Source organism: Podarcis filfolensis (assembly GCF_964270895.1).
Source record: "Podarcis filfolensis genome assembly, chromosome: 6".
Taxonomy (NCBI): Eukaryota; Metazoa; Chordata; class Lepidosauria; order Squamata; family Lacertidae; genus Podarcis; species Podarcis filfolensis.
The window spans coordinates 30222134-30248782 of NC_139609.1; the positions used below are offsets into that span (position 1 = coordinate 30222134).

The 26649-nt window shown below is 42.8% G+C and overlaps 1 protein-coding gene across 13 annotated transcripts in view; it reads left to right on the forward strand.

Annotated features, from left to right (window-relative positions):
• The window catches only part of ODF2L (outer dense fiber of sperm tails 2 like), a 34372-nt gene extending 8667 nt beyond the window's left edge, over positions 1 to 25705 (forward strand). For 4 of the 13 annotated variants that reach the window (XM_083620649.1, XM_083620647.1, XM_083620656.1 and 1 more), the window contains 14 exons: positions 253 to 384; positions 1965 to 2027; positions 2709 to 2780; positions 5660 to 5776; positions 8803 to 8988; positions 11283 to 11392; positions 13125 to 13260; positions 14044 to 14154; positions 15427 to 15531; positions 16581 to 16739; positions 18083 to 18168; positions 18252 to 18414; positions 22532 to 22657; positions 25125 to 25705. In XM_083620649.1, the coding sequence (XP_083476775.1) occupies positions 253 to 384; positions 1965 to 2027; positions 2709 to 2780; positions 5660 to 5776; positions 8803 to 8988; positions 11283 to 11392; positions 13125 to 13260; positions 14044 to 14154; positions 15427 to 15531; positions 16581 to 16739; positions 18083 to 18168; positions 18252 to 18414; positions 22532 to 22657; positions 25125 to 25253 (1695 nt within the window). In that variant the 3' untranslated portion in view covers positions 25254 to 25705. The remainder of the gene's footprint in view (positions 1 to 252; positions 385 to 1964; positions 2028 to 2708; positions 2781 to 5659; positions 5777 to 8802; positions 8989 to 11282; positions 11393 to 13124; positions 13261 to 14043; positions 14155 to 15426; positions 15532 to 16580; positions 16740 to 18082; positions 18169 to 18251; positions 18415 to 22531; positions 22658 to 25124) is intronic. The other 9 variants (XM_083620655.1, XM_083620653.1, XM_083620650.1 and 6 more) reach the window with 3 other exon arrangements.
• Positions 25706 to 26649: the final 944 nt, after the last annotated feature.

Sequence of the window (26649 nt, forward strand, 5' to 3'; positions counted from 1 at the left end):
AACGGACCTCCAGAACAAATTAAGTTCTTAACCCAAGGTACCACTATATTTGTGACAGGCATCATAGCAAAATAGTTTCCTTTCGTTTTGTATTTGTGATCATTCTGTGTGTTCAAATGATGTAAAAGGTTTGTTTTATCAAAACGGTTCGGTTTTAAGGTGGCTACCTGAACAGTGTCACACTGGTTTGGGCAAAAAGAGGGTTTTCTTTTTTTACAAAACGACTTAACTGCGATTTAATATTTTTGTCAGGCTTGTTACGTTTCTGCAGCAGATATGATAAAGATTTCTATGCAAGAGGATTTACTGGTAATGGAGCTAGGGGCTCTCAAAAATATGAAGGGACTGTTACAGCAGCTACTTAGATCAAGCAAGGAAAAAGAAGTAAGAGAACGTGCGCAGAAACCACAACCAAGTATAGTATTTATCAACAACAAGTTTTAAGTTTTTTTTTTTTCATTGTTTGAAGTAGAATTTTCAAAGAAGGAGGTGAATTCACAGAAAAATAAAATTAGATGATAATATATCATGCAGTGTCCTGAGACAAGGGGGGCAAGCCCTCGAGTTTGTTGGCCCATCCCGATAAGTTTCTGTGTTGCTCTTTGTTTGTGTCTAGCCCAGGAATTGCTTTGGATTAGATGCTTTTATGAACAAGGTTTCTAAGTCTCTTGCTTTGTGCAGCAGAGCTGTAGCTCTTTCTCCCAGACGGATTTGTCAGGCGGCCAAGAATCCATTCCCCTCATGTGCAGGGGCAAACTACCATATTTTTTGCTCTATAAGACTCACTTTTTCCCTCCTAAAAAGTAAGGGGAAATGTGTGTGCGTCTTATGGAGAGAATGCAGGCTGCACAGCTATCCTAGAAGCCAGAACAGCAAGAGGGATTGCTGCTTTCACTGCGCAGCGATCCCTCTTGCTGTTCTGGCTTCTGAGATTCAGAATATTTTTTCTTCTTGTTTTCCTCCTCCAAAAACTAGGTGTGTCTTGTGGGCTGGTGCATCTTACAGAGCGAAAAATACGGTAGATCCATCTTGCTGCCACCAAAAGATTCCCTGGGTTGCAGCAGATCTGTTTACAGACCAGAGCTGCACTTGCCTACTTAACAGCATCAGGTTTGGGTTGGTCTTCCTTGCCAGTTGATCTGGGTTTCGGCTTACCACTTAGCACAGCAGCCTGTAACCTCCCTGTTGGCAAGCAGTGTGCTCATGAAGAATGTCAATATGTGAGCACTTTCTTCACATAACTGCATATTGTACTTAAAATACTTTGGCTTATGCTAACACCTGAATCCTGCACGATGTCATCAGGACCCTATTATCAACTTTCCCTGGGCTGGAACACAACCTAGACAAACATTTTCTTATAAGAATTAAACCTTCAGTGCAGCAACGAAGTTGTTCCTGAACTGAAACAGGGCTGAGTTGATATCCACCTGTCCATTCTCTTGGCAGGAAATTTAGTATCTGATAACTTTTTAGAAAAAGATATCTGTTATTCCTATATGTGGAGGGCTGTAGGTTGGGAGAGAGCGGGCAGGTCTCACACGTACACAAACAGAGGTCTTTTGAACAAGAGAAACTCTAATAATTTTATTTTTTTTAAATTATTATCTATCATTGGATATTGCCCAGTGAATAGAATACTCCTTTATTACTTGGATAAGAAAAAAATAAGTAGAATATCACTTCTCTCTCCTTTTTTTTTAGATCAATTAATATAATAAACTTGTTGGGCTTAAAAAAAAAGACCTCTAAACATGTCAGATTTTAATTCACAAAGGAACTTTCTTATCTGCGCTTATAGTTTTTATTTTTATTTTCTTAGTCCTTAACTGTAAATAGAGGGCATGGCCACTCGGAATGTTGGGAGTTTTATGTCGCAGGAAGTACAGTATGTTAAACGTAATATGTTGTATTCAATATTCAGTGACACTGAATCAGTTTTGTTTCATTTTTCTTATTTTTAGATTATCAGTACACAGATTGAAGATTTGATATGGAAGTTGACTGAAAGTGAAACTGAAGCCGTAGTAAGTTCCGTTCTTTGGCGTGTCATTGTTTCGTTTCGTGAAGGCGGCACCACAGCCTGTTTTAGGCATTTTAAGCAGTTGCACGTAGGATGAGGAGCCATGCTGCATCTTGTCTGTTGTATTGTTATTGTTGTTGTTATTATTATTATTTGCAGACACAGGATGGACACTGCAGCAAGGAAATGGCTTGTCCGCTCCCAAGGAGATGTTCACACCTTATTTATAGACAAAGCAGCATATGCCCCTTTGGGTGGGACTTCCCATCACTTCACCTAACTAGATGAGAGCATAGGTGGCAAATACCCAAATCTTACAGATAGTTCCCCTTTTCTGGGCCCAGAGCCCGACACTCTAGAGCCCCCAGATAACGATAACATCAAGGCAAACCAATTAGTTTCTTTCAAAGCAAGTGGACATAAACAAATATGAGCTCACGGTTTTAACATCTACCAATTAATTGTAAGGTTATCTTAACTACCAAGATGGCGTTCTCAGAGCTTCTGGGAAAAGTTCACACAGTGTTTTGACTATTTGTGGGCCTGCTGATATCTAAATGAGCCCTCTGTCATGAAAGCCGGTATACTTTCTATCCTTGTTCTCTCCCCCCCCCCTCGAGTTACAAATCCTTGCTCTCTAGTATGCAAAAAATAATAATAATCTGTGTTTTTTTTTCCTTTGAAGGAACTCAAGCATGAAGTTCATCGAAAAGAAAGGTATATTTTAGAGCTTTCTACTCAGCTTCAGCATGAGAAAGTAAGTTAGCATTTCCCTTTGTACAGCTGTTTTACTTCACCTGCCATAAGTTTATGTTTACCAAATTACATGCCTTGACAACCTCATCTTGTGGTTCCTGCTAGTTCTAAGCTATTGGTGTGTGCCAATATTTCAGTATGTTGACTTCCAGAATGAGAGTGTAGCTGTGCAGTCTCAGACCTGTCTACTCAGAAGTACCGTATATACTCGAGTATCAGCCGGCCCGAATATAAGCCGAGGCACCTAATTTTAGCACAAAAAACCGGGAAACTTACTGACTCGAGTATAAGCTGGTTCACCACACCACAAACCTGGTGGTGGCAGCAGCGGCGGAGGAAGAACAAGCAGCCCAAAAGGGCTGCTTTCGGGCTGCTCGTTCCACCGCCGCTGCCCACCTCACTCGAGTATAAGCCGAGGGGGGCTTTTTCAGCATTAAAAATGTGCTGAAAAAGTCGGCTTATACTCGAGTATATATGATAAGTCCCACTTTATTAAGTGGATCTTATTCCCAGGTATGTAATGTGTTTAGGATTGCAGCCTAAGAGTGTATATCTTTTACTAAAATAGGTGTTTTGTTATCCCCTTACCTGTTATTTGAAATGTATGTGCAATAGGATTGTATTGATTTTGTGGAATGTATTAATTGAATTATTATTTCCTCTCCTTGGGTATTGAAATTTTATTGATAGGCAAATGTAGCATTTAATTTTTTTTTAAAAAAAATATTGCTAGGTACTTGTTCATATCATCTGTTTGGTTTTTTTTTTATTAGTGTTTTTAATTTCTTCTATTAAAGTTAGCTGCTTTTCTTTCAGAAGGGCGCAACAACGGAATGTCTAGGCGTGCTTATTTATAACTAGAATACAAAGCTGGAAATGAATGAACGGCAGCTAAAATCTTATGTTCATTTTTCACATGGTATAGACCTCATCATGTTTCCCCTGCCTGCCCCCCTAATATTCTTAAGAGGGTCCCTTCTTCAGCCTTCAGAGAGTGGCTGGAAATGGGGAGGCAGAAAAAGGTCCTCCTTTCCTTCCGCTCTGCAGACAAGCCCTGGATTCTCCCTATACCCCATTTCCTTCATATAAATATATATTTTTGGCACCACAAGTAACACATTAAAGGCCTATACAACTGATGGCAGAGACACCCACATTGAGTGTCCAGTTCGCAACCCTAAGACTTAAGGGTCCTTCAATGATCCCACTCCAAAATTTGTTTAGATTTTAAGCATCCCTGTGAGCGTCTGAAGTAGATAACGCTTTAACATGTGCTACTTAAACCATGATAACTAACTGCCTAGCATATTTCGAATTAAAAGCACACCATACATTAAAAGTCCATTCAACAAGGCAACTGAAACCTAAACAAAACATGTTGGGTTAAAAGAAAAGCAAGTTTTCAGGTCCACAATCCATGCATGTTTTACTTGGGAGGAAGCCTCAATGAACTTGGTTGGGATTTACCGTATTTTTCGCCCTATAGGACGCACTTTTTCCCCTCCAAAAATGAAGGGAAAATGTGTGTGCATCCTATGGGGCGAATGCAGGCTTTCGCTGAAGCCTGGAGAGCGAGAGAGAGCGCACCGACCCCTCTCGCTCTCCAGGCTTCGCGGACCTCTCCGCAAGCAGTGGGAGCGCTCCCGCTGCTTGCGGAGAGTTGCCTGCATGCTGAAGCCTGCGCACGCTGAGCTCAGCGCGTCCAGGCTTCGCGGACCTCTCCGCAAGCAGCGGGAGCGCTCCCGCTGCTTGCGGAGAGTTGCCTGCATGCTGAAGCCTGCGCGCGCTGAGCTTAGCGCGTCCAGGCTTCGTGGACCTCTCCGCAAGCAGCAGGAGCCAGCGCTGGGCTCCCACGGCTTGCAGAGAGCTGCCTGTTTGGGGGCTGGGGTCGGGGGAAGCTCGGGCGGGCCTCCCCCGCCCCAGCCCCACGCCTGGGGGGGAAATAATTTTTCCCCCTTTATTTCCCCCCCAAAAAACTAGGTGCGCCTTATGGGACGGTGCGTCCTATAGGGCGAAAAATACGGTAACACATTAAAAGCCTATACAACTGATGGCAGAGACACCCACATTGAGTGTCCAGTTCGCAACCCTAAGACTTAAGGGTCCTTCAATGATCCCACTCCAAAATTTGTTTAGATTTTAAGCATCACTGTGAGCATCTGAAGTAGATAACACTTTAACATGCACTACTTAAACCATCATAACTAACTGGCTAGCATATTTTGAATTAAAAGCACATCGTACATTAAATACATTCAACAAGGCAACTAAAACCTAAACAAAACATGTTGGGTTAAAAGAAAAGAAAGTTTTCAGGTCCCCAATCCATGCCATGCACGTTTTACTTGGGAGGAAGCCCCAACGCACTTGTTTGGGATTTACTTCTGAGTAACAGTGGCCATTTTAATGTGAAATCTTAGACGCAGTACTGCACCCAGAGCTCAGAAACTGCTCACGTTTATGAAATTCCCTGTCGCAAAACGCGGGAGTTTCGAACGCTGAGTGGATCAACCAAGGCTTCCCAACTGTATAACAACTGCAGCAACAAAGTGACCTTTCCCATTTAAATTAGGCTGCCTGAATGAATATAAAGTTAACCAGGAGGTGACTGTTAAAGGACTCCATTCAGTTCTGGTGCTGAAAACAAATTCTTAGACTCGTAACGTGCTCAGAGGCAACTTGCTGTTTCAAATCTTGTTGGATGTCTTAATACCAGTCTCCACTTGGTAGATCCCAGGGTTCTAAAAAAAAAAAGGAAAAATTGAAGTAGATCTAGCAAGTCTAAAGTCTGCCCGCCCCTTCCATAGAATACGAAAGTTCATTATAGGTGCTGCCATGTAGACGTCATAATTTATTATGGGCTTTGTTTTATTATTTTAGGCTAATGTGTTAAAAGCATCTCGTCATTCCGAATCAACACAGTTGGTGCAGACTCACTTGCAATGCCAGATAGAGAGAAAGGAGGCTGAGAATAATCAACTGAGAACAAAATTTAAGGTAACTGGTTTTTGTTGGTTTTGCTTCTTTGATCGATTGATGATAGGGTGTGTGTGTTTTTGGCAGTGTTGGGGAGGGTCGCTATGGATTGAAGTTGCCAGTCACAGCAGCTATAAAAAATTTAAAAATCTCAGGTGCACTCTCTAAATTTCACGAGAAAAGCCACAAATCTGTTATATCTGTATCCGCCACGTTCTGTCAAATAATTCAGAAAGCTATATCTGCATTGTCACAATAATTGCTTATTTCAAGAAAACCCCTCTACACCTCCAGTCTGGAACTATACATAGTTCAGTTGACCTATGGCCATAAATCCTTGCATTTATGAATATCCCACCCTGACTCCAGGTCGACATAAATAAAATGGGAATGCTTTGTTCATAGAAAGAGCTCACGTGCAATCTCTGTGGACCGATATTCCCAACTGAAGAAGCCTCTAAAATGAGGACACCAGCTTCTAAGTTTCCTTTATCTCAGGTTGATTTCCTTAAATCTCTACCCCAGCCAAATACTCCCACAAACCAGTCCTGTCACTGGGGACAATCTGCCTTGAAGCCCCAAAGCTCATCTGGTTGTACATCTGGCTGCTTGAAGGTTGGCGGTTTGAATCCCTATGACGGGGTGAGTTCCCATTGCTCGGTCCCAGCTCCTGCCAACCTAGCAGTTCGAAAGCACTGTTCAAAAGTGCAAGTAGATAAATAGGTATTGCTCCAGCAGGAAGGTAAATGGCGTTTCCGTGTGCTGCTCTGGTTCACCAGAAGCGGCTTAGTCATGCTGGCTACATGACCTGGAAAAACTGCGGACAAACGCCGGCTCCCTCAGCCTGTAAAGCGAGATGAGCGCCACAACCCCATAGTCGTTTGCGGCTGGACTTAACTGTCAGGGGTCCTTTACCTTTTTTGTCTGGAGCAAGAGAAAACCCTTGAGCTTGGAGATCAGACGTGTTCAGCCTAACCAAGGTTCAGCTCATGGCAGTACAGCATCGGGAGAAGTGGAGGAGAAGAAAAGTAGCCACGCTCCCCTCCTTAGTTGCTCACACGCTTGCCCTTGAACACTCAGCCATGTTTTGGACTAGTGTGATGTGCACGTCAGGCGTAAAGATTTTTTTTAAGCCGTGAGATGGAGAAACATGATATAAATAATGCAAAGACTCACTGTTGGTTATATGAGCTGAAATACTTTTTTTGTGTGAGGTGTTAAATTCTTTTTTTATAATTAATTCATTTCTATACTGCTTTATATTTTTAAGAAAAATCTCAAAGAGGTTTACAGCGGATAAAAACATCAATAAAACAATCCAGAACCAAACATTTTTGAAGAAAGTCAAATCTAGAGTGTACAGTCAAAGCAACATAATTAACAGAAAACTAAAAGATTTCAAAATAAAACATTACGAAGGTCAACTACAGAATTCAATGCAAACAATGTTAACAAAAAAAAATCTTAAACATTTCCAAAAACAACAACACCATTGTGAAGTCAAATATAAAATACATATTTAAAACAGCATAATTAACAAGAGAATAATGTATTATCATAAGCATGACAAGGCTGTTTGGCAGGCACAAAAAGATGGGGCAAAGGAATCCAATAGTTAGGGTTTCTTGTCAGGCATAGTGATGTCCCTCTGGTCTCGCCAGGAGCCTCTTCAGTAGAGCTGGGGAGTCTGGCCCCTGCCCCAAGGCCAGGTGGAAAAAGGCCTTGCAGGGAGCGGCCTATATTTATAGTTATACCTGAGATTCCCCATACAGTACCTTCTTTTTTTAAAATGGCCCGTTTTTACATATTGAGAATTGGCGGTAAACTGAATTGCTTTTACAAAAAAACTTACATAAAACTGCTGTTGGCAACCCTTTTCACTGGTAATTTCTTCTCAAATGTTTCTGTAAGCTGTGTATAAGGATGCTCCAACCGCAGTCAGCTTCCATCTACCTTTAGCCTTCAAATACGTAGGCACAGGATTAGTAGTGCAACTATATAAAATCTTAAGTGCAACCAGACTTTAATATTTGCAGATCTTTTGAAAAATGTAGAACCACTTGCTGTACAAGCTGGTGTTTTACCTATGTTTTCGCGCGCGCGCGCATGTGTGTGTGTGTTCTGGTCATGCAAGTTGTCAAATGGTGACCTCTTGTGGGGACTTGATAAATAACACCAGTGTCCTCTCGCAAAAGGCAACTTCCGTTTGCCAGCAAACTTAACCTTTCTAGGTCAGGCCTCCACAACTTCTGGTGTTGCCCTTGTGAATTGCCCTTGGACAATATTTGGCTGCGTTCCAGGCCTGCCACAGGCAGATTTCACAGATACCAGTAGTATGTCTCATCAGGGACAGCATCCGTTGGAACACAGACACGCAGCATCACAGAGGAGGGACCAAACATTCAGAAATACACGCTTGGACAGGAACACACATGTAGAGCCACTCGCACAATTGCCATTCCCATCTATTCTGACTCCAGTGCTGAGCTGAGGGGAAATGCTGTTCTTTTTTTTACTCTCAAAGAGAAATTAGGGGGTTTATCTCCAACCTAAACACTGTGATGCTTTTGTGCTAAGACTGAATATCCTCTCCGAAGGGTAGCCAGAGGGAACTTTCCTCTCCCGACTGGGAGATACAGCTGCGAGTCTGATGGGCTGCTTAGTGTGTCTTGGTGGGTCAGAAATGACCTCCTGGCCCCAGATTAGCCAACCTGCCACTGCAGTTTAAGTCAGTCTACAGAGTTTGACTGTCACCAAGTACTTCAGGTTTCATGTTTTCAACACTGAATAGAATCTTCAAAATACTTTTTTTAAGCCTTGTTAAACTGTTGGAGTTAACTTGCACATGTTACTTTAAATCTGTTGCCTTCACTGCTCTGATGAACCAAATCAAGCATCTCTCTTTTGTTTTGTGTCTTCTGTACTCCAGTTTAATCTTTTATACATACGTGCAAGCGCAAACGCATACACTGCCCCCACTTGGCTAATGTCAGCCTCAAACGTTTCATGTTTGGAGCATATAATAATCTTCCTTAATTCTGATGCAGACAGTAGAAAAGAACATTACAGAATGGAAACAGCAAGTCGGAGAATATAAGCAGCAGATTTTGGCTGAAAAGGACAGAAGAAAGGAGAGGCGGAATGCTCTGAAAAGGGCGGCTAGTGTTCAGAAACAAAGAGCAGAACTTTTGAAAGCAGCTGTGGAGAGCTTAATTTCCAAAATTAGAGAGAAGGTGAGTGATTGGGGAGGGAGCCATGCTTTCAAATTAATGAATAAACCTTGATGTTAATCTCACAAAGCAGCAACAGGAGACCTGTGGTCCTCTAGTTGTTGTAGGATTTCCAACTCCCATCAACCCCAGCCATCTTTGCCAGTGATCAGGGATGATGGGATTTGGAGTCCAACAACATCTAGAGGCCCGCAGGTTCCCTATCCCTGTCTGAAAGAACGCCAACAACGTCTTGATTTATAATAGCGGGAACTTTCAGGGGCATACTTTGCTTTCTGTGTCCATATTAATAAGTGTACACGATCAGATAATAGACTTGAGATGTGTGTATGTACATACTGGTAGTTTGGGTGTAAGAAAATATCTGAGAAGGTTATCTTCTTTGGTTTGGGGAATCCCGCCTATGCCTTCAGTTCAGCCGGCCTCTGGTTGGCTGGAGTTAGCAAGCCAAGGTACCGTCTCCAGTCGTTTGAGTACACAGGCCCTTCATCAGCCAAAGTAACCAGATGCCAGCCTACTAAACTGTGTGTAAAAACCTGAAAACAATCCTTTGGTGCTGGAGATGTGAAAGAAGTATGGGAGCCCCCTATGCGCTGCCCTGAGGTTTTTCATGGAAGAGTTGAATATAATTTGTACAGTGGTACCTCGGGTTACAGATGCTTCAGGTTACAAACTCCGCTAACCCAGAAATAGTACCTCGGGTTAACAACTTTGCTTCAGGATGAGAACAGAAATCATGCTCTGGCGGCGCAGCGGCAGCGTGAGGCCCCATTAGCTAAAGTGGTACCTCAGGTTAAGAACAGTTTCAGGTTAAGAACGGACCTCCAGAATGAATTAAGTTCTTAACCTGAGGTACCACTGTATTAGGAAGTGCAGCTTTCTCCCGGTTGAAGTGCAGAGTGTTTGATGACCAGGACATTCACAGGGAAACCAAAATTTCCTATTTTACTACCAACCTTACAATACGCTTGATTCCATCAATGGTGTCTCCAAGAAATTTTACACATCACTTGGGAAGACAGGCGAAATAACGCTGGTGTACAGGAAGAAGCAAAGATCTCCAGTGTCAAAGCAAGTGATTCTTCAACATCAATGTTGGACTGGTCATGTTGTGCGAATGCCTGATTATCGTCTTCCAAAGCAACTACTCTATTCCGAACTTAAAAATGGAAAGTGTTTAAAGACTCTCTCAAGGCAAATCTTTTAAAATGTAGTATAAACACTGACAACTGGGAAACACTGGCCTGCGAGTGCTCCAACTGGAGAACAGCCTTTACCAAAGGTGTGATGGACTTTGAAGACGCTTGAACTCAGGACGAAAGGGACAAACGTGCTGAGAGGAAGGCACACTTGGCAAACCCTCACCATGATCAACTCCCGGCCGGAAACCAATGTCCCCACTGTGGAAGGACGTGTGGATCCAGAATTGACCTCCACAGTCACTTGCGGACTCACTGTTAAGACCGTATTTATGGAAGACAATCTTGCTCGGCTATGAGTGATCATCAAAGAAGAAGAAGATTAGGGACACGAAGCTTCAAGCTGGGGGTGAAATGCAGCCCTGCAAGCTTTCTTCACTCCCTCATCAGCTCTGAATTGTGCTGGTTTTATTCCATTACTAGTTTTATCCCAGATTTAGATGCAGCGATCTGCCCATCCCTCTATAAGCCTGCTTATTTGGCTGCATGCAGTTCATCACTGCCCATGGCTACCAGCTAACTGCTTTTGTACAGAGCTGCTCTGGTGGCAAGGCATGCTCCAAGTCACCTGATTTAGAAATACTGCTTTAAAATTCCAATTGTAATACTGTGTTCCTTGCTGTCAGTGATGTCATGGGCACTAGCCAATCAGGTGCCCGTAGCAGTTGAAGAGGAAGAAAAGTGGCCAAGCAACAGACTAATCCCTGTCTACAAATGGCATAGGAGATGTGATCTGGAGTATTTTCTATAACCAAAAAGCTTACAGGCATGGCCTCATATTTCACAGTTGGGAAATGTCTGTGTAGAACTTTCAAATACCTCGTTTAGGGAAACGCTCTTAGCACGTTTAAAACTTCTGTTTTGCTGGAAAGTTAGTACAATCGCTTAGGTTCCAGCTGATTCTTGTGTTTCAGGATTTTATTGGTGTGTGTTTATGTCGAGATTTCAAGCTTTTAAGTTTTTACATTATTCCACACTACTGCAATACACCTGGAAACTGCTTTGAATGAAAATACCTCCTGTGTCTAGGGAATCGGGAAGAATTAAACAGAAAATGAGTTCTTATATTACATGGTCTGTGTTTTGTACATTCTCCAGGAAATCCAATTGTCTGAGGTACTTTCAGCTTGTAATGTCTGGAAAAGTCATCACGAGGCAGTGGTAGATGAAAAAACCAGGTTAGAAGTTCAGGCTGAAACTCTGAAAAAGTAAGTTAACGCTTAATACCTCTTTGCAAATAATCAGTCTCTTTATTAAAAATGAGGAACCGGGCTAATATGGTTGTTCTAGGATTTTGCATGTGCTTTTTTTAGTCTGCCATCCCCAAGTGTGTTTACTTGACAACCCTTCACTGTGGGAATGGGATGGAGCAACATTTTCATCATCTCCTAGCCTGCTGTGTTTTCAGTGCTAGACACGGAGGAAAGGAAACCAAGATCACCTTTAACGGTTATGGTTTCTCCTCCCCACAACAACAACAACAACCAAAAGAAGAAAAATGGGGGAACTGTTGCTAGTCAAAGAACTGCAATTCCTAGCATCCTTAAACAACTACAGTTCCCATGATTCATTAGAGGACTCCATTAACTGTTAAAGTGGCATAAGAGCACTTTAAATGCATGGTGGTGTATGTGACCCAAGCAGGATAGCAAAGGTATGGGTGTGGATTGCATGAGGTTCTGGTGGCCAAACGCATGTGATCGTACTGCTAAGGTAAATCGTAAGTAAGGTCAATGTGCAGTCATAAAGTAAAGGTAAAGGGACCCCTGACCATTAGGTCCAGTCGTGACCAACTCTGGGGTTGCAGCGCTCATCTCGCTTTATTGGCCAAGGGAGCCTGCGTACAGCTTCCGGGTCATGTGGCCAGCATGACTAAGCCGCTTCTGGCGAACCAGAGCAGCACACGGAAACGCCTTTACCTTCCTGCCAGAGCGGTACCTATTTATCTGCTTGCACTTTGACGTACTTTCGAACTGCTAGGTTGGCAGGCGCAGGGACCAAGCAACGGGAGCTCACCCCGTCGCGGGGATTCGAACTGCTGACCTTCTGATCGGCAAGTCCTAGGCTCTGTGGTTTAACCCACAGTGCCACCCGCATCCATCTACAGTCATACTTCGAGTTAAATATGCTTCAGGTTGAGCGTTTTCAGGTTACACTCTGCGGCGACCTGGAAGTAACAGAATGTGTTACTTCTGGGTTTTGCTGCATGCTCAGATGCTAAAAATGACGTCATGCGCAGAAGCGGCGACCCGCGCAGATGCGTAGTCACGAGTTGCGTTCTACTCAGGATGTGAACAGGGCTCTGGAACGGATCCCGTTCGCATCCAGAGGTACCACTGTATAGGCAAGTATATTGGAAGAATTAAGGTAAACAGGGAGGCGGAAGAAAAGTGAGTTCGGAATCTTGGTAGTGAATGATGATTGGATGAGAGTTTGAAAGGGAGTTTGAATGCTGGTGGCGAGACATATGAGCTTTGAGCCAGAGTGGAGTTTGGGAGTGGGTGGTGGCAGATTCGAAGCAGAGTTGCCTATTTAGTGTGATGTAGGCCATTGTACCAGCCATTGTTGAAGAGGAACGTTTTCACCTGGTGCCTAAAATATATATAATGAAGGCGCCAGGTGAACCTCCGTAGGGAGAGCATTCCCCAAACAGGGGTGGGGGGCACTGTAGAAAAGGCCCATTCTCTCTCTCTTTTCAATAGTTTTTATTGAATTTTTCATTTTTACCATAATAATAACAGTTGCCACCCTCCAGACCTCTCGTGGAGGAGGCACACGAAGAAGTGTTTATACATGATCAACATGGAACACGTACATCTAAAATTGCTTCTAAGAAGCTGAAAGTAAAGTGGATGCAGTTAAGGCACAATTTAGTTACCATTTAACTAAATGACATTATGCAAAACAATTTCTACACAAGTTGTGTTTGAAATGTTAAAGGCAGATAACTGACCGTCTGATGGAACTGAGAAGACTTCAGGATGTCGGAAGGAGGTCGACGAATGAGATCCTTGGGAAGCTCAACGCCATCACCTCTGAAAATGAGAAGATTTCACTTGAAAATACTAAATTAAAGGTAAGGTCATCTGCAATCCGCAACTGTAGTTATGCCAGTTTTAGTTAGGCGTTCCACTTTGGGGAGAGCACCTTAATCCTTAATTTTAGTTATACATTTCGAGTCTTGCCTGTCGGGGTTAGTATCATAGCAATTTTACTGATGGTTAAATTGAAGCAGAAATATTTTTTCACCAGCTTTCTAAACACATTCGGAATATTTATACCACTCTTACGTATGAATTAGGGACGCGGGTGGCACTGCAGGTTAAAGCACAGAGCCTAGGACTTGCCGATCAGAAGGTCGGCGGTTCGAATCCCCGCGAGGGGGTGAGCTCCCGTTGCTTGGTCCCTGCTCCTGCCAACCTAGCAGTTCGAAAGTGCAAGTAGATAAATAGGTACCACTCTGGCAGGAAAGTAAATGGCGTTTCCATGCGCTGCTCTGGTTCGCCAGAAGTGGCTTAGTCATGCTGGCCACATGACCCGGAAGCTGTACGCCGGCTCCCTCGGCCAGTAAAGCGAGATGAGCACCGCAACCCCAGAGTCGGTCACAACTGGACCTAATGGTCAGGGGTCCCTTTACATTTACCTTTATGTATGAATTACTCAGAAGTAGTTCCTTCAGTGGGACCGAGGTACAGGCAGATCTGTTTAGGATCGTGATCCTGGCCTTGTTGTCTTCATAGAAATATCTTGGTGATAATATAAGTAGTTTAGTTTTACTTATGCTACACAATTTTTGTTGTTGCGGCATTAATCATTTTTTGGCAGTACAGTATTTATTAAAGACGTCTCCTTTCTGTAGGCATCCTTTGCATCTTTGGAAGCGAGCATTGTCTCTGCGGAAGCTGAACTTGTGGACTTACGTGAGGAGGCACAGCAGCAAGAAAACATAATTGAACATTATAAAAATGAGGCAAGTTGATGTCTTGGGCATGCATAGAATCCCACTACCTCTTGCAGAGAACAGCACCATCACCAAAATTCATTCTGCTGGTATATTCCTAGGTCCAAACCAAAATATATTCCATATATGTTCAGCCATAGCTGTCAAGTGTCCCTTATTTGAAGGGACAGTCCCTTATTCCAGCACCATGTGCCGCTGCTGTCCCTTATTGATGGATGACCCTCAAATGTCCCTTAAATGATGTCCCTTAAATTTCAAAGGAAGCAGCTCCTCTCCCTCCCTCCCTGCATGCCAGGGAGGAGGGAGGCTCCAGCTGTGTTGCTTGGCTGTGTTGCTCACCCAATAAGAAGTCTAAGAACGACTGGGGGGTGGAGCTTGCATGCCTTGTGTGTGGCTAGTTAATGCAAGCTGAGGGGTTTTTTGAATGCTGGACGCCATTTTGTTGCACGTGCTGCTGCAAACTTTGCAGTGCAAAGCCAGGCCGGGGAGCCATCTTAAGTTGAGGCTGCATAGGCCTTGTGGTGCATGTGATTCAGATTCTATTCAGTTGAACCTCTGGTTACAAAGTTGGTTGGACAGTGTTCTTGAAGCTACCCAGCATGAGTTTGACCAGACTGCAGGAGGACAGGAAGACTGGAGTGCCTGGAACAGGTGAGGCTGCAGGTCCCTTATTTTGGCTGCTGGCCCCTTATTTTCAAGGCTGCTAGTCCCTTATTTTCAAATCTGTAAGTTGACAGCTATGTGTTCAGCCCAGACACTGAAGTCCAGCTCCAAGGGCCTTCTGCCGGTTCCTTCACTGCAAGAAATGAAGCTACAGGGAACCAGGCAGAGGGCCTTCTCGGTAGTGGCGCCTGTCCTATGGAGCGCCCTCCCATCAGATGTCAAGGAAATAAACAACTATCTGACTTTTAGAAGACATCTCAAGGCAGCCCTGTTTAGGGAAGTTTTTAATGTTTGATGTTTTATTCTGTTTCTAGTGTTCTGTTGGGGGCCCCCAAAAGTGGCTGGGGAAACCCAGCCAGATAGGCGGGGTATGTATGTATGTATAAATAATGATGTTTCATTGCATTATTATTATTATCATTATTCTGTTGGGAGCCGCCCAGAGTAGCTGGGAAAACCTAGCCAGATGGACAGGGTAATAATAATTAAAAAATTATCATCATTTGTGTGTGTGTGCATATAATAAAATATTTGTGTATATAATTTATAATTCTTAAGGGAAAAAATACATAGTTTTAAAAAATACAATGTTCATATATATATAAAATATTGTTCTAGGTGGGGAAATTAGAAATGGAAGCTGAGGAACTGAAAGCCAGGTATGAGAAGGTCATACATGAAGGCAAAAAACTAATGGATGGCAAAGATTTAGAAATTGATGTGGTGAGTATAATAATAGTAATAATTTTAGTAGTTGTACCCCGCACATCTGGCTAGGTTTCCCCAGCCCCTCTGGGTGGCTTTCAGTGTGGTAATTATATGTGTGGAAGTTCTTTTTTTCACTTTCCTAGAAAAGAGTATGCAAGATTCTCTGATTACAGTTTAAACATAACACATTACTTTACTTAGCTTACTGAATCATATTTACATGAAAATAGTTATAGAACTAGAAATAGGTCGATAGATAGATAGATAGATAGATAGATAGATAGATAGATAGATGATATATTGACACACACACACACACACACACACACACACACACGAGACTGGCAAATATGTAGAGACTTATATTCTGAGTCACATAGCAGCTTAAAACACCTGCCGCTCTCACAGTAAAACTCACTCTATATATCAGAGCTTTCCAAACTTTTCATGTTGGCGACACACTTTTTAAACATGCATCTTTTCGTGACACAGTAATTCAGTTTTACTAGCAAACTGGAGGTTAAACTAACCCCTTTCCAGCAAGAGGAACGTTTGTGCGACACACTGCAGCCGACACACTAATGTGTCGTGACACACAGTTTAGAAAGCTCTGCTTTATATACTTTGACACAGCTTTGTTATAATGCTCAGAAACTTTTACCTGAGCGTTTATAGTTCTTATACTTTTATTTTTACGCCATGTTTGCATGTCACGTAAACAAAGATATATCTCAATGCTACCGTGTTAAAAACAGTTTAAATGAATAAAAACTACCAAAACCCCCCCACACACACTCTCCACAGTTGGTAACAGACCTAACTGAAAAAACTGCCTACTGTAGATTTTATCACAGGATTTTATGCTACATTAACCCTTTTGGGTACACCTCTCCCATATGCAGCCCGTATAAAAACATATGCCTCCTACAGTATATTTTGTCTTTGTTCAAATATGTTTTATATTTAGTAGTTTGAATATGGGAGAGTGTGCAAAATTACTCTCTCTCTCTTTTCTTTCTTTTTTCGCTTCTCCTTTTCCCCACTGACCTGACGCGGCTGCACAGGTGAGGGGCCAGTCGGAGGTTCGCTTGAAGGAGTTAGAACATGCCCGTGATTTACAGAAAGCAGCCGAAGGGAAACTGCAAAAGTGTCAGGAAAGCCTGCTGGCCTGCCAAAAGAGCTGTGTAGATAAATCCAAAGTCATTAGGGAACTTCAGGCTCAGGTGCTTGGAGGAAAATATTCCTTTTTCCACAAAACATCTAAACGAGCGTGCGAGGAAGGCTGGGAAACTCAGCGGTTTGCTTCTTGGGATTCTTATTTCTGAGTTGTTCAGAAGGGAAACTTCTTGCCTGCTGAGGGCACTCCTGTCACCTCCCTGTTTCCCGCAGCTCAAATGTTCCATTTCTAAAGCAAGTTGGTGCTTTTCGTGAGAATGGTCTGCTCGATTAGTTTGGAAGAGAGGCCAGTGTTCTTTCCGGGCTCAATTTGAAGTGTTGGATCTGACCTTTTCAAGCTGAAAATGACCCAAGTCTATCGAGTATCGGGAACATCCTCCTCTCTTGTGTGAACTTGTTCTTGTCTCTTTGATGACAGGTGGGGATGAGGGGAGAGGGCCTTTGCAGTTTGCGGTACCCCAGTTTTAGAACAGTCTCCCAAGAGACTTCCCAAGAGACTTCCCTGTCTGCTTTTAAGCGAGTCTTTAAGATTGTTTCACTCTGGTGGGTTGCACCCACCTGATTAAATGGCTGTCGGGATGGAGGAGCTTGTAAGGGGTGCTTCAGAGAGCAATTTGCTCCAGTGATGGCTAATGCTTAAGGGAGGCGATTGCTTCAGAGAGCAGTTTTCTAGTCTCTGAAGCACCTCCCACACTCCTTTTTTTATCTTCACTTCACTTCAGAAAGTTGCGAGACCGTAGAGGCTTATGCCCTGGGTGATAATATTCAGCTTTCCTATGAGGGAACTTTGTATGCATCCAAAACAAGTTTTTGTCATATATAGTAATAATAATAATAATAATAATAATAATAATAATAATAATAAAATAAAATCTTATTTATACCCTACCCTTCCTGGTTCTGAAAACTGGGCTCAGGGCAGCTAACAACAAATTTAAAACACTTAATTGTGATACAAAAAACCCCAACAGCATAAAATACAGTATAAAAGTGTGAATAACAATAAATTCAAAGTTCAAAAATCAATTTAGGGGAAAATCCATCCAATAAACATTAGATGATCACCAGGGCTAGCTGGCTAACCCTGTTTGGACCAGCGAGGAGGCCAGGGGAGAATTAGCTGTGGGATCCCAGAGCGGGTAATCTTCATAAAAAGGGAAGGAAGGGGAATAAAAGATCAGGCTAAATTCAGATTGAAAGCCAGGCAGAATAGCTCTGTCTTACAGGCACTGCGGCAGGAGGTTAGAGTCCTATTTTTTGGTTAACATTAATTCAGGGCTTTTGTCATGAAGTAGTCGTGGTGATAAGTGATGTGAGGATTTGCAAAGAGCTAGCACCTCGTTTTCAGCCTGCAGTTCTGTGGGTTATGTCAGAATCCCTGCTTTTACAGGTAGTTGAGAACGACAGTTTCTTGAAGCAGCTTGCTTTAGAAGAGGAGAATCGCAACATTCAGCTGAAATACGAAGACGTTAAAAGGTAAATGTGACGTGTCTCCTGCCATTCAGAATTTCTTTCTTTCTGTCGTAACCCTACACTAACACTTGTACTTGACTTAAAAGAAAACTAGAAGAAACGGAACTAAAGAACAAAGAGCTTGAAAATCAGTTGGCAAGCCAAGAAGATTGCCTTCAGAAAACGGAACTGCAGTTCAAACAGAAACTTGCAAGCTATGATGCGTTAACCAGACAACTGGAAGCTGCTTTGGAAGATGGAAGGAAGAAGGTAGGCCTCGTCTCGAGTCTTTTGAGTATATGTATTTTTTAATGTACCTGTTGTTCATATACAGAAGCCCCCCCCCCCCCAAAAAAAGAGGCAGTTGCTTCTTTTCTCAAAACTCCATAGAGCACACGGTTTCTGTGAGGGACTCTCTCTAGGCCACTCAGCCCCTTCCTATGCCACACCTTCCACTGACTCTGCACCTTCCTCAACTGCTTTTGCCTGGCTGGAATGTGTCATTGAACTGTGGTGATAGAGGATAGAGAGGTGTTAGCGTGCGGCGTTTCAACCTCTGGCTTCTGCCTGGCTGGAGAAAAGCAATCATATCTGTTGCCCCACCAACTTTTGCCGCACCTACCAATGGCATGCAGCCCCCCAGAAGGGGAGCTAAGACATATAAATACATTTTTAAAATGCCAAACATTAAAAAAAAAATAATTCTGTATTTTTCAATGCATAAGATGTATCAGATGACCCCTATTATTATTTTTAACCCAAAATTAAGAAAACAAAACCCTGAAATAGATTGGCAACAGAAAGTTGTTGAGCTTTTGGGGGGCAATTGCCTGCTGCTGAAGGAGAACCAAGGGGTAGGACGCCAAGGCAGAGCCCATTTCATGCTATTGAGCAAACCAAGTTGAGGAAGGTGAGGAGCAGGGCAGGGGAGAGAGAAAAGGGAAGAAGGGTGAAGAGAGGTAGCCAAGGCAGCTCTTGGCAGTGGCTGCTCTCGCTCCAGTGTTTGAACCGGCAAGGGCTGCAGGAGGCAATCCACTCACCAGCACATAGCTGGAAGGGGGAGGAGAAAGGGGGGGCAGTGGCAGGAGAGGCTGCTTCGGCCTGCCCAAGCCAAAATCCCAGACATTTGCTTAAATATGAAAAAATCCTCCCTCCCAATGCCCATGTCCCGTGCATAAGACATCCCCCAATTTGTTACTAAATTTTTTAAGCAGAAATAACCTTGTCTTATACCTGAACAAATACAGTACAGTGTGCGCTCAGGTTGCGAACGTGATCCATGTGGAAGGCATGTTTGCAACCCGCAGCTCCACGTCTGCGCACGCGTGGGTCACGATTCGGCGCTTCTGTGCATGTGCAAAGCACGATTTTGTGCTTCTGCGGGAGCGCCAAAACCCGGAAGTAATCCATTCCGGTACTTCTGGGTTCGACACAGTGCGCAACCCAAAAACGCGCAACCTGAAGCGTCTGTAACCTGAGGTATGACTGTAATTAGTCAAAAAGTGCCCTTGATTTATTGGGCCGCTATGCGTGCATGCATGTGGGACGCGAGTGGCGCTGTGGTTTAAACCACTGAGCCTCTTGGGCTTGCCAATCAGAAGGTTGGCGGTTCGAATCCCTGCGATGGAGTGAGCTCCCATTGCTCTATCCCAGCTCCTGCCAATCTAGCAGTTCGAAAGCACACCAGTGCAAGTAGATAAATAGGTAACACTGCAGCAGGAAGGTAAACAGCATTTCCATGTGCTCTGGCTTCCATCACGGTGTCCTGTTGTGCCAGAAGCGGTTTAGTCATGCTGGCCATATGACCCTGAAAAGATGTCTACGGAGAAACGCGGGCTCTCTCGGCCTGAAGCAAAATGAGCGCTGCAACCCCATAGTCACCTTTGACTGGACCTAACCGTCCAGGGGTCCTTTACTTTTACCTTTTTTAATGCATGCACAAGTATATGTGTGTGTATACAAGCACATGCAGGTGGCAAGCTTTCTCTCACACTGGTTAGAACGCTTCTTCCAAGATGATGTGTGCTACAACACATGTGCAAATCATCTAAAATGGATGGGCAACTTATGATCCCACAGGTATTGTTCAACTCCCAGCTTCCATTGGTCCTAGCCAGCTTGACCAATAGTAGTCAAAGATAATAGGAGATGGAGCCCAAGAGCATCTGCATGGTCCCCTGTCCCCTGTCTCAAAAGTCAAAGGAATTATGTTTCCCACCATTAGGCAAGTTTAATCGCTCAATTAATTGGCTAGCAGCATAATCTTGTAAATATGTCTACTTGAAAATCAGTCCCATTGAGTCCAGTGAGGCTTATTCCCCAGAAAGTAGATAAAGGATTGCACCTTAAAACTCATAGGATGAATTAACTAAGATTTCTCTAATAGGGCGACCGCTCCCTAGAAGTCACACCTTTTATTTCCTCTAGACTTAGATTGGTGGATCTGTGGCTGATCCCAGAAAAGGATTAAAGGATATCCTTTTTGGATCACAGAGTATTGTGTGAGAATAGTGAACTCCTATTCCAGAATAGTTCCTCCTTTTGTGCAAATGCTAATTCTCAAAAAGTGTTTTATGACTCCCTAGAAGTCATACTTCACAGCCTGATCCCCCCCTCCCCATGAGACATTGTGGCACTGCAGTACAAGAAGTTTTTGGATATTTCTTGAAGAATTTGAGGAACAGCACTAATGTATTTTCTCCTTCCACTCATTAATCTTTGGAATCAAGCTACTAATGACTCATTGACGAGGGGAAAAGGTACTCTATACATGCCCCAAAGCATTCTTTTCATATGACTGTTTACATATTCCAGGGTGAACGCTGACATTGAAAATTGATTCCAGACCTTAGTTCTGTCTTAAATTATGCACCAGGAAAAGAGACCCACCTTGAACTAATCTCTAACTTAGGCTGGTTTCATACATTGATTAATGGCACTGCTGCCCCATGAAAATGAAAATGTGTGGGTGAAGCAGTCTCCCGTGGGGTTCAGGTAGTTTTTACAGTGGTGCAGTTAAAATTACCTGAACCACATGTGGATGAGATCTTTAGACAAATGCCTCTTATGTGAAGCAGAAGTTCTCTTTGCAACTTGTTTTCGCCACCCCACCGTTGGTGTTTCCAAACACTAGCGAATGTATGCAGTTTTCAGTATGCATATTTTAACTGAAAATACGCATTTCGGTGCACCATTATTATTTTTAACCAAGAGCTACATTGCAAAATCTGGAGAAATGTGAAAACCGAAGGATAATGATTCTTAATTCCCATAGGAGTCCAGGAAGTGCAAATTAGGTCCTTTTGTTTAAAAAATGCAAACCAAGCAAAACTGAGCATTCCTAATAAGGACATCACCTCTCCCCCCCCCCATAATAAAGCTTTCTGGAGGTGTTTTTCTTTGCCAGTTTCTCTACTTACATTTGGAATAGGCATCTTTTGTAATGTGCCTAAGCATTTTGGCAAGTCAGGCATGCATTTGTCCAGGATATCATCCCAGTCACTGTTGTTCAGAGACTTGGGACATTCTTATCTAAGTGGTTCCCATGTTAGAGGCACCTCCTGGGGACATTATTAATAATAATAATAATAATAATAATAATAATAATAATAATAATAATAATAATATTTATACCCCTCCCATCTGGCTGAGTTTCCCCAGCCGCTCTCAGATGCAGAGCTCACTGACTGAGAAGACTCCTATATAGCACACCAACCCTAGCCAGCGTGATTAATTATCAAGGAAGATGGGGAGTTGTAGTTCAAAACATCTGGAAAACTCCAGATTGGGGGAGGCTGATCCAACAGGTACCAGAGTCCCACATACAAGGGCCTTTAAAGGTCAACACCAGCATTTTGAATTGAACCCCAAAATGGACTGGGAGCTATTGAAGGTTTCAGAGCTGGCCGGATGTGATCTTGCCACTCAGTCCGTGTTAAAAATCCAGTGCAGTATCTTTGTTCTGAAATGGTTGCAGTTTCTAGCCTGGCTTTAAGGGTAGCTGCACCACACAGTAATCCAACCTGAAAGTTACCAGGGCATAGATAATTTAGATTTGAATGAGGGAAAAGCATAAAGCCAGTAGCACAAATGTGGTATTCAATAAAGGTGAGATAATTTGTTAATGTTCATGTAATACTTAAACTAGTAGTGTTCCTCTTGATTAAAAAATAAGATCATTATCTTGCGATTTTTATCAGTACTCTGTTGATTGGTAAACGTGATCTTTCCCTATCAGTCTTCCTTTTATCATTTTCTCATGAAACACATTTCATCTTAAATGAAAACATCACTGCTGTTAACATTTGGTATTGCAACTTGAAAGGTAAGGGTTTTGATTATTACATTTCGATGGACAGTATATAGGTTTGACTCTTTGTTGTCACAGTTAAAAGAGGAGGTGGAAAAAATCGCATCTAAGGAGCAAGCCTTTCAGATGAAAATATTGGACCTAGAGAATCAATTAAGACGGAAAAAAGAAGAGCAGAGGCACTTGTCTAGAAGACTGGATGCTGTGAGTAGACTCCCATTCCCTCAAGAATTTTGTTCTGTGTGGAGCCAGGTCATCTAGTCTAACTCTCTCTCTTTTTGCTTTAATGTTACTTTTGTTATTTTAAGATTATTGTACATTTGCCTGCTGTTGTTCAGTTTTAAGTGGGTATAATGTGGCGTATGGTTCTTTTATTATGTTTTATTGTTACTGCATTTTGTGAAAAACTGTGTACCAACTTGAAGGGGCAACTGCATCCTAAAATATGGCATCATATATCTGGTAAAGAAATGGTCTATTGCCTTTTGTGCTTGGCTGGAGTATTGTATCAGATGTGTACCTCTGCCCAGCCTCTGCTGGTGGTGGCAGTTCCCCTTCTACTTGCCGTACGGGCTGTGGCAGGGTGGGGCTAAAACAGCCCAGGTTCCAAGCTGGCCCCACTCTGTCACATGATGCACCAGCTCCAGGCTGCCCCTGCACCTTCTACCCTAGTTGGTATTAACTGCAGGGCTGCAGATACGACTGTGTCTCTGCCACTGGCTGAGTTTGCACCCTCAATAGGTTTTGTTTTTGCCCATTTTTTTAGTCAGTAGCAGAAGGCGCTGCTTGCAAATCTGTTGTTGGAGAAATCCTCTGTATGTATGAGTATGCGCAAACCCATGAGGAATTATCTGCTTGGGACAGCTCATTTAGAGCAGCGGGGGGAAAACTACTTAACAATATTTGTACATTTAGCTTGTCTTTTTTCTACTGCCGTGCATCTAGCCGATGGTTTGGGAGATTCCAGCGGGGAAGCCATATAAACCCTGAAAACCATCAGATTTGCTTTGTGGCATCAGCTTCAAGAAGCAAACAAAATCTTATGCTGCAGTAACATCTGTTAGCCTTTACAAACATAGGAAGCTGCCTTTGTACCAAGTCAAATTGTTAGTCCATGTACCTCAGTATTGTCTTCTGTCTGTTCTCTACCACTAAGGACCTGTGTGTGTGTGGTGTGTGTTTGGAGTATATATAATTTCTTTCCCCCCAGCTATCAAAGGGATCAGTAGCTTCCCCCATCCGCTGACCTTTAATTTTAGTTTTGTTAACTGCTTCCAAGCATCCCACTGGGACACATGGTAAATAGGAATCGTAGGCTGCAAGATACTTCTTCCTCCAGCAGCAATCCCTTTCTTTCCACATTTCTAGACTGGTATATTACGTTTTAAGCATTTTCCACTTCAAATTTTACTTAGGCTGACAGTTCAGAATAAATATGAAAGCAATAATATTCATGCATAAGTAGAGTGCCGTTGAGTTAACACAGAACATATTCTTAATTCATCTCACATCCATGCAGACACACAACGTGTACACATATATATTTATATTGGGAATACATTATGAAAAGGGAAATACAGAACAGATTGTTGAAGTAATTTGCTGGAAGTAGGGTTGAATTGTAAATAGTTACTAACAAGGCCCAGAACTGCATAAATGTGTATGATTGTTAAGAGGGTATCACAATAATATAAAATAAGAAACCCAAGTCCCAAGAAAGTAATTTGTTTGATCGCTTTTAACCAGAAGTGATTACTACACATAAAAATAATGCGCAGCCCTTACAAATTCTGGGACAGTTTTGACATTTATTCTAACCACATGTATTTTTAAAGATTATGTTCTAGTAAACATAAAAGCAAATCCTAAGAATCCCGTGTAGATTTTATGGGGCTGGTGAATTATGAATGGATCCAATAAAATGGTACAATCAATCATTTTGTTTTAACAAGTACCTATGGTACCAAAAACATAATTTAAATTGGTTACAGGTGCAGAAGGTTTTTTTGTTTTTGTTTAAAAGAAAAACATGGTTCTGGGATTGTAGTGGAGGATGATGCCACTGTTGCCTTTTCATGAAAAGTTAGGTCAAACCTTTAGGATTGGCTTGTGATGGGGCTCTATAGCCATGTTTTTAAATGGAAAGTTGGTTAGAAATCAAGGTTATTTGGGCTCCCTGGTGAAAATAGGCTGGGTCTCTTGCTAGAGAGATAATACGTTAAGATTTTTGGAACACCAGGTGCATTTTTCAAGTATCGGTTTTGAACTGATAAATAATAATCATAAAAATAATCGGTCTTAATAGGTGTCCATCATTCCTTCTCTTTCTGATACTCAGGTGCGAGTGCCAATGCTTATGTAAGTAAAATGGCGCCATTCGAGCCCAAGGCAGAGATTTCAGAAGCCCCAGCGAAGCCCTGATGTTTGTAGTGAAAATACATTTAAGGGAGGAAGAAGTCCAAAAACAGTCCAATGAGAACTGAGCATGGAATGCTAACTACAGGGAGGAGCACAGGGAGGCAGAAACTAGATGGGAAGGAGAAAGAATTGGAGACTCCTAGCAGAGAGGATGCTGATTCTCTGGGATAGTAGACAGGATGAGCGTTCCACCATTTTGTTGTAGGCCTCACTTCAGCTTACTGATACAGTTTCTTTGGTTTTTCCCCCTCAGAGAGAAAAACACCGTCAAATGTCCTTGAAGGAGTTGGAACACAGCCTTCAAAGATCAGAAAACCAGAACCAGAGTATCCAGAATTATGTGAAGTTTCTGAAAACATCCTACTTAACCATGTTCGGTTGAAGTTTCTCGTTTCAGCAAGTATCTCGGGGGGGGGGGGGGCGGCAAGCAAACCATGGTAAAGCAAGACTTGGGCACAGCACCAGACCATAGTTTTTGCAAAACAAAGCCACCATGGGTAAACCAGCAACAGGCATTCAAACAATCCATAGTAAATCATGGCTTAGTAAACGAAGCCAGTTTCAAAAAATCCTTTGGATTGTTTTGTTTTTTGCAAAAAAATTAAAATAAAACCCTTAGCAAATCAGTTACAACTAAGAAAACAGGCAGCTAGTAGAAATGTGAATGTAGAGTATACTTGTTCATTACTTCTTCTTTTTTACTGAAATGGTTTTTAAAGGACTCAACACCTGATAATTATATTGGGTTCACTAAGTTTTCTTGGTTTATTGACTATGAAAAGTCAGCACTGACTTTGGTTTTACATTTAATTTATAATAAAAATTTGAACATTTTCCTTGCTTTATTTTTCATACCTGCTGTCCTTCTGTCTCTCCCCGACTCCCTTCCTTCTACTCTGACGCAGGGATGTGTCTCACATCACGCCTTCCCTAAACCAAAACAGCCTTGCACCCTGATGCTGATCACTGTTTATGACCTTTGTGGCTCAGCACCCCTGCTCCATATCTGCCCTCACCTCCTCTGTGCCACTCACCCAGTCCTCTGCTCACCCCAGAGGAACGTTGGGATTCCTGCACCCTAACACTTTGAAGACACACACCAACTTAGTTCAACACAGCTGGACTGCCAAGGAGAGAAAGCACATGAAACACTATTCATAGCTGTGCTTTAGTGGCACCTGCAAATAGTGGCCATTTCGCTGTTCACCCCTGACTCCAGATCATTTATGGACACTTCACATCAAGATTTCCATTGGGGTTAATACAGATGCACATATCACTTAACTCCTCTCACCCGGCTGTCAGACATCATCCTATTATTATTATTATTTATTTACATACATACCCCGCCTATCTGGCTGGGTTTCCCCAGCCACTCTGGGTGGCTCCCAACAGAACCCCAAAAAAGAATAAAACACCAAACATTTAAAAACTTCCCTAAATAGGGCTGCCTTCAGATGTCTTCTAAAAGTCAGACAGTTGTTTATTTCCTTGACATCTGATGGGAGGAGTTTCACAGGGAGGGTGCCACTACCGAGAAGCCCCTCTGCCTGGTTCCCTGTAACTTCGCTTCTCGCAGTGAGGGAACCGCCAAAAGGCCCTCGGAGCTGGACCTCAGTGTCCAGGCAGAACGATGGGGGTGGAGATGCTCCTTCAGGTATACTGGACTGAGGCTGTTTAGGGTTTTAAAGGTCAGCGCCAACACTTTGAATTTTGCTCAGAAATGTACTGGGAGCCAATGTAGGTCTTTCAGGACCGGTGTTATATGGTCTCGGCGG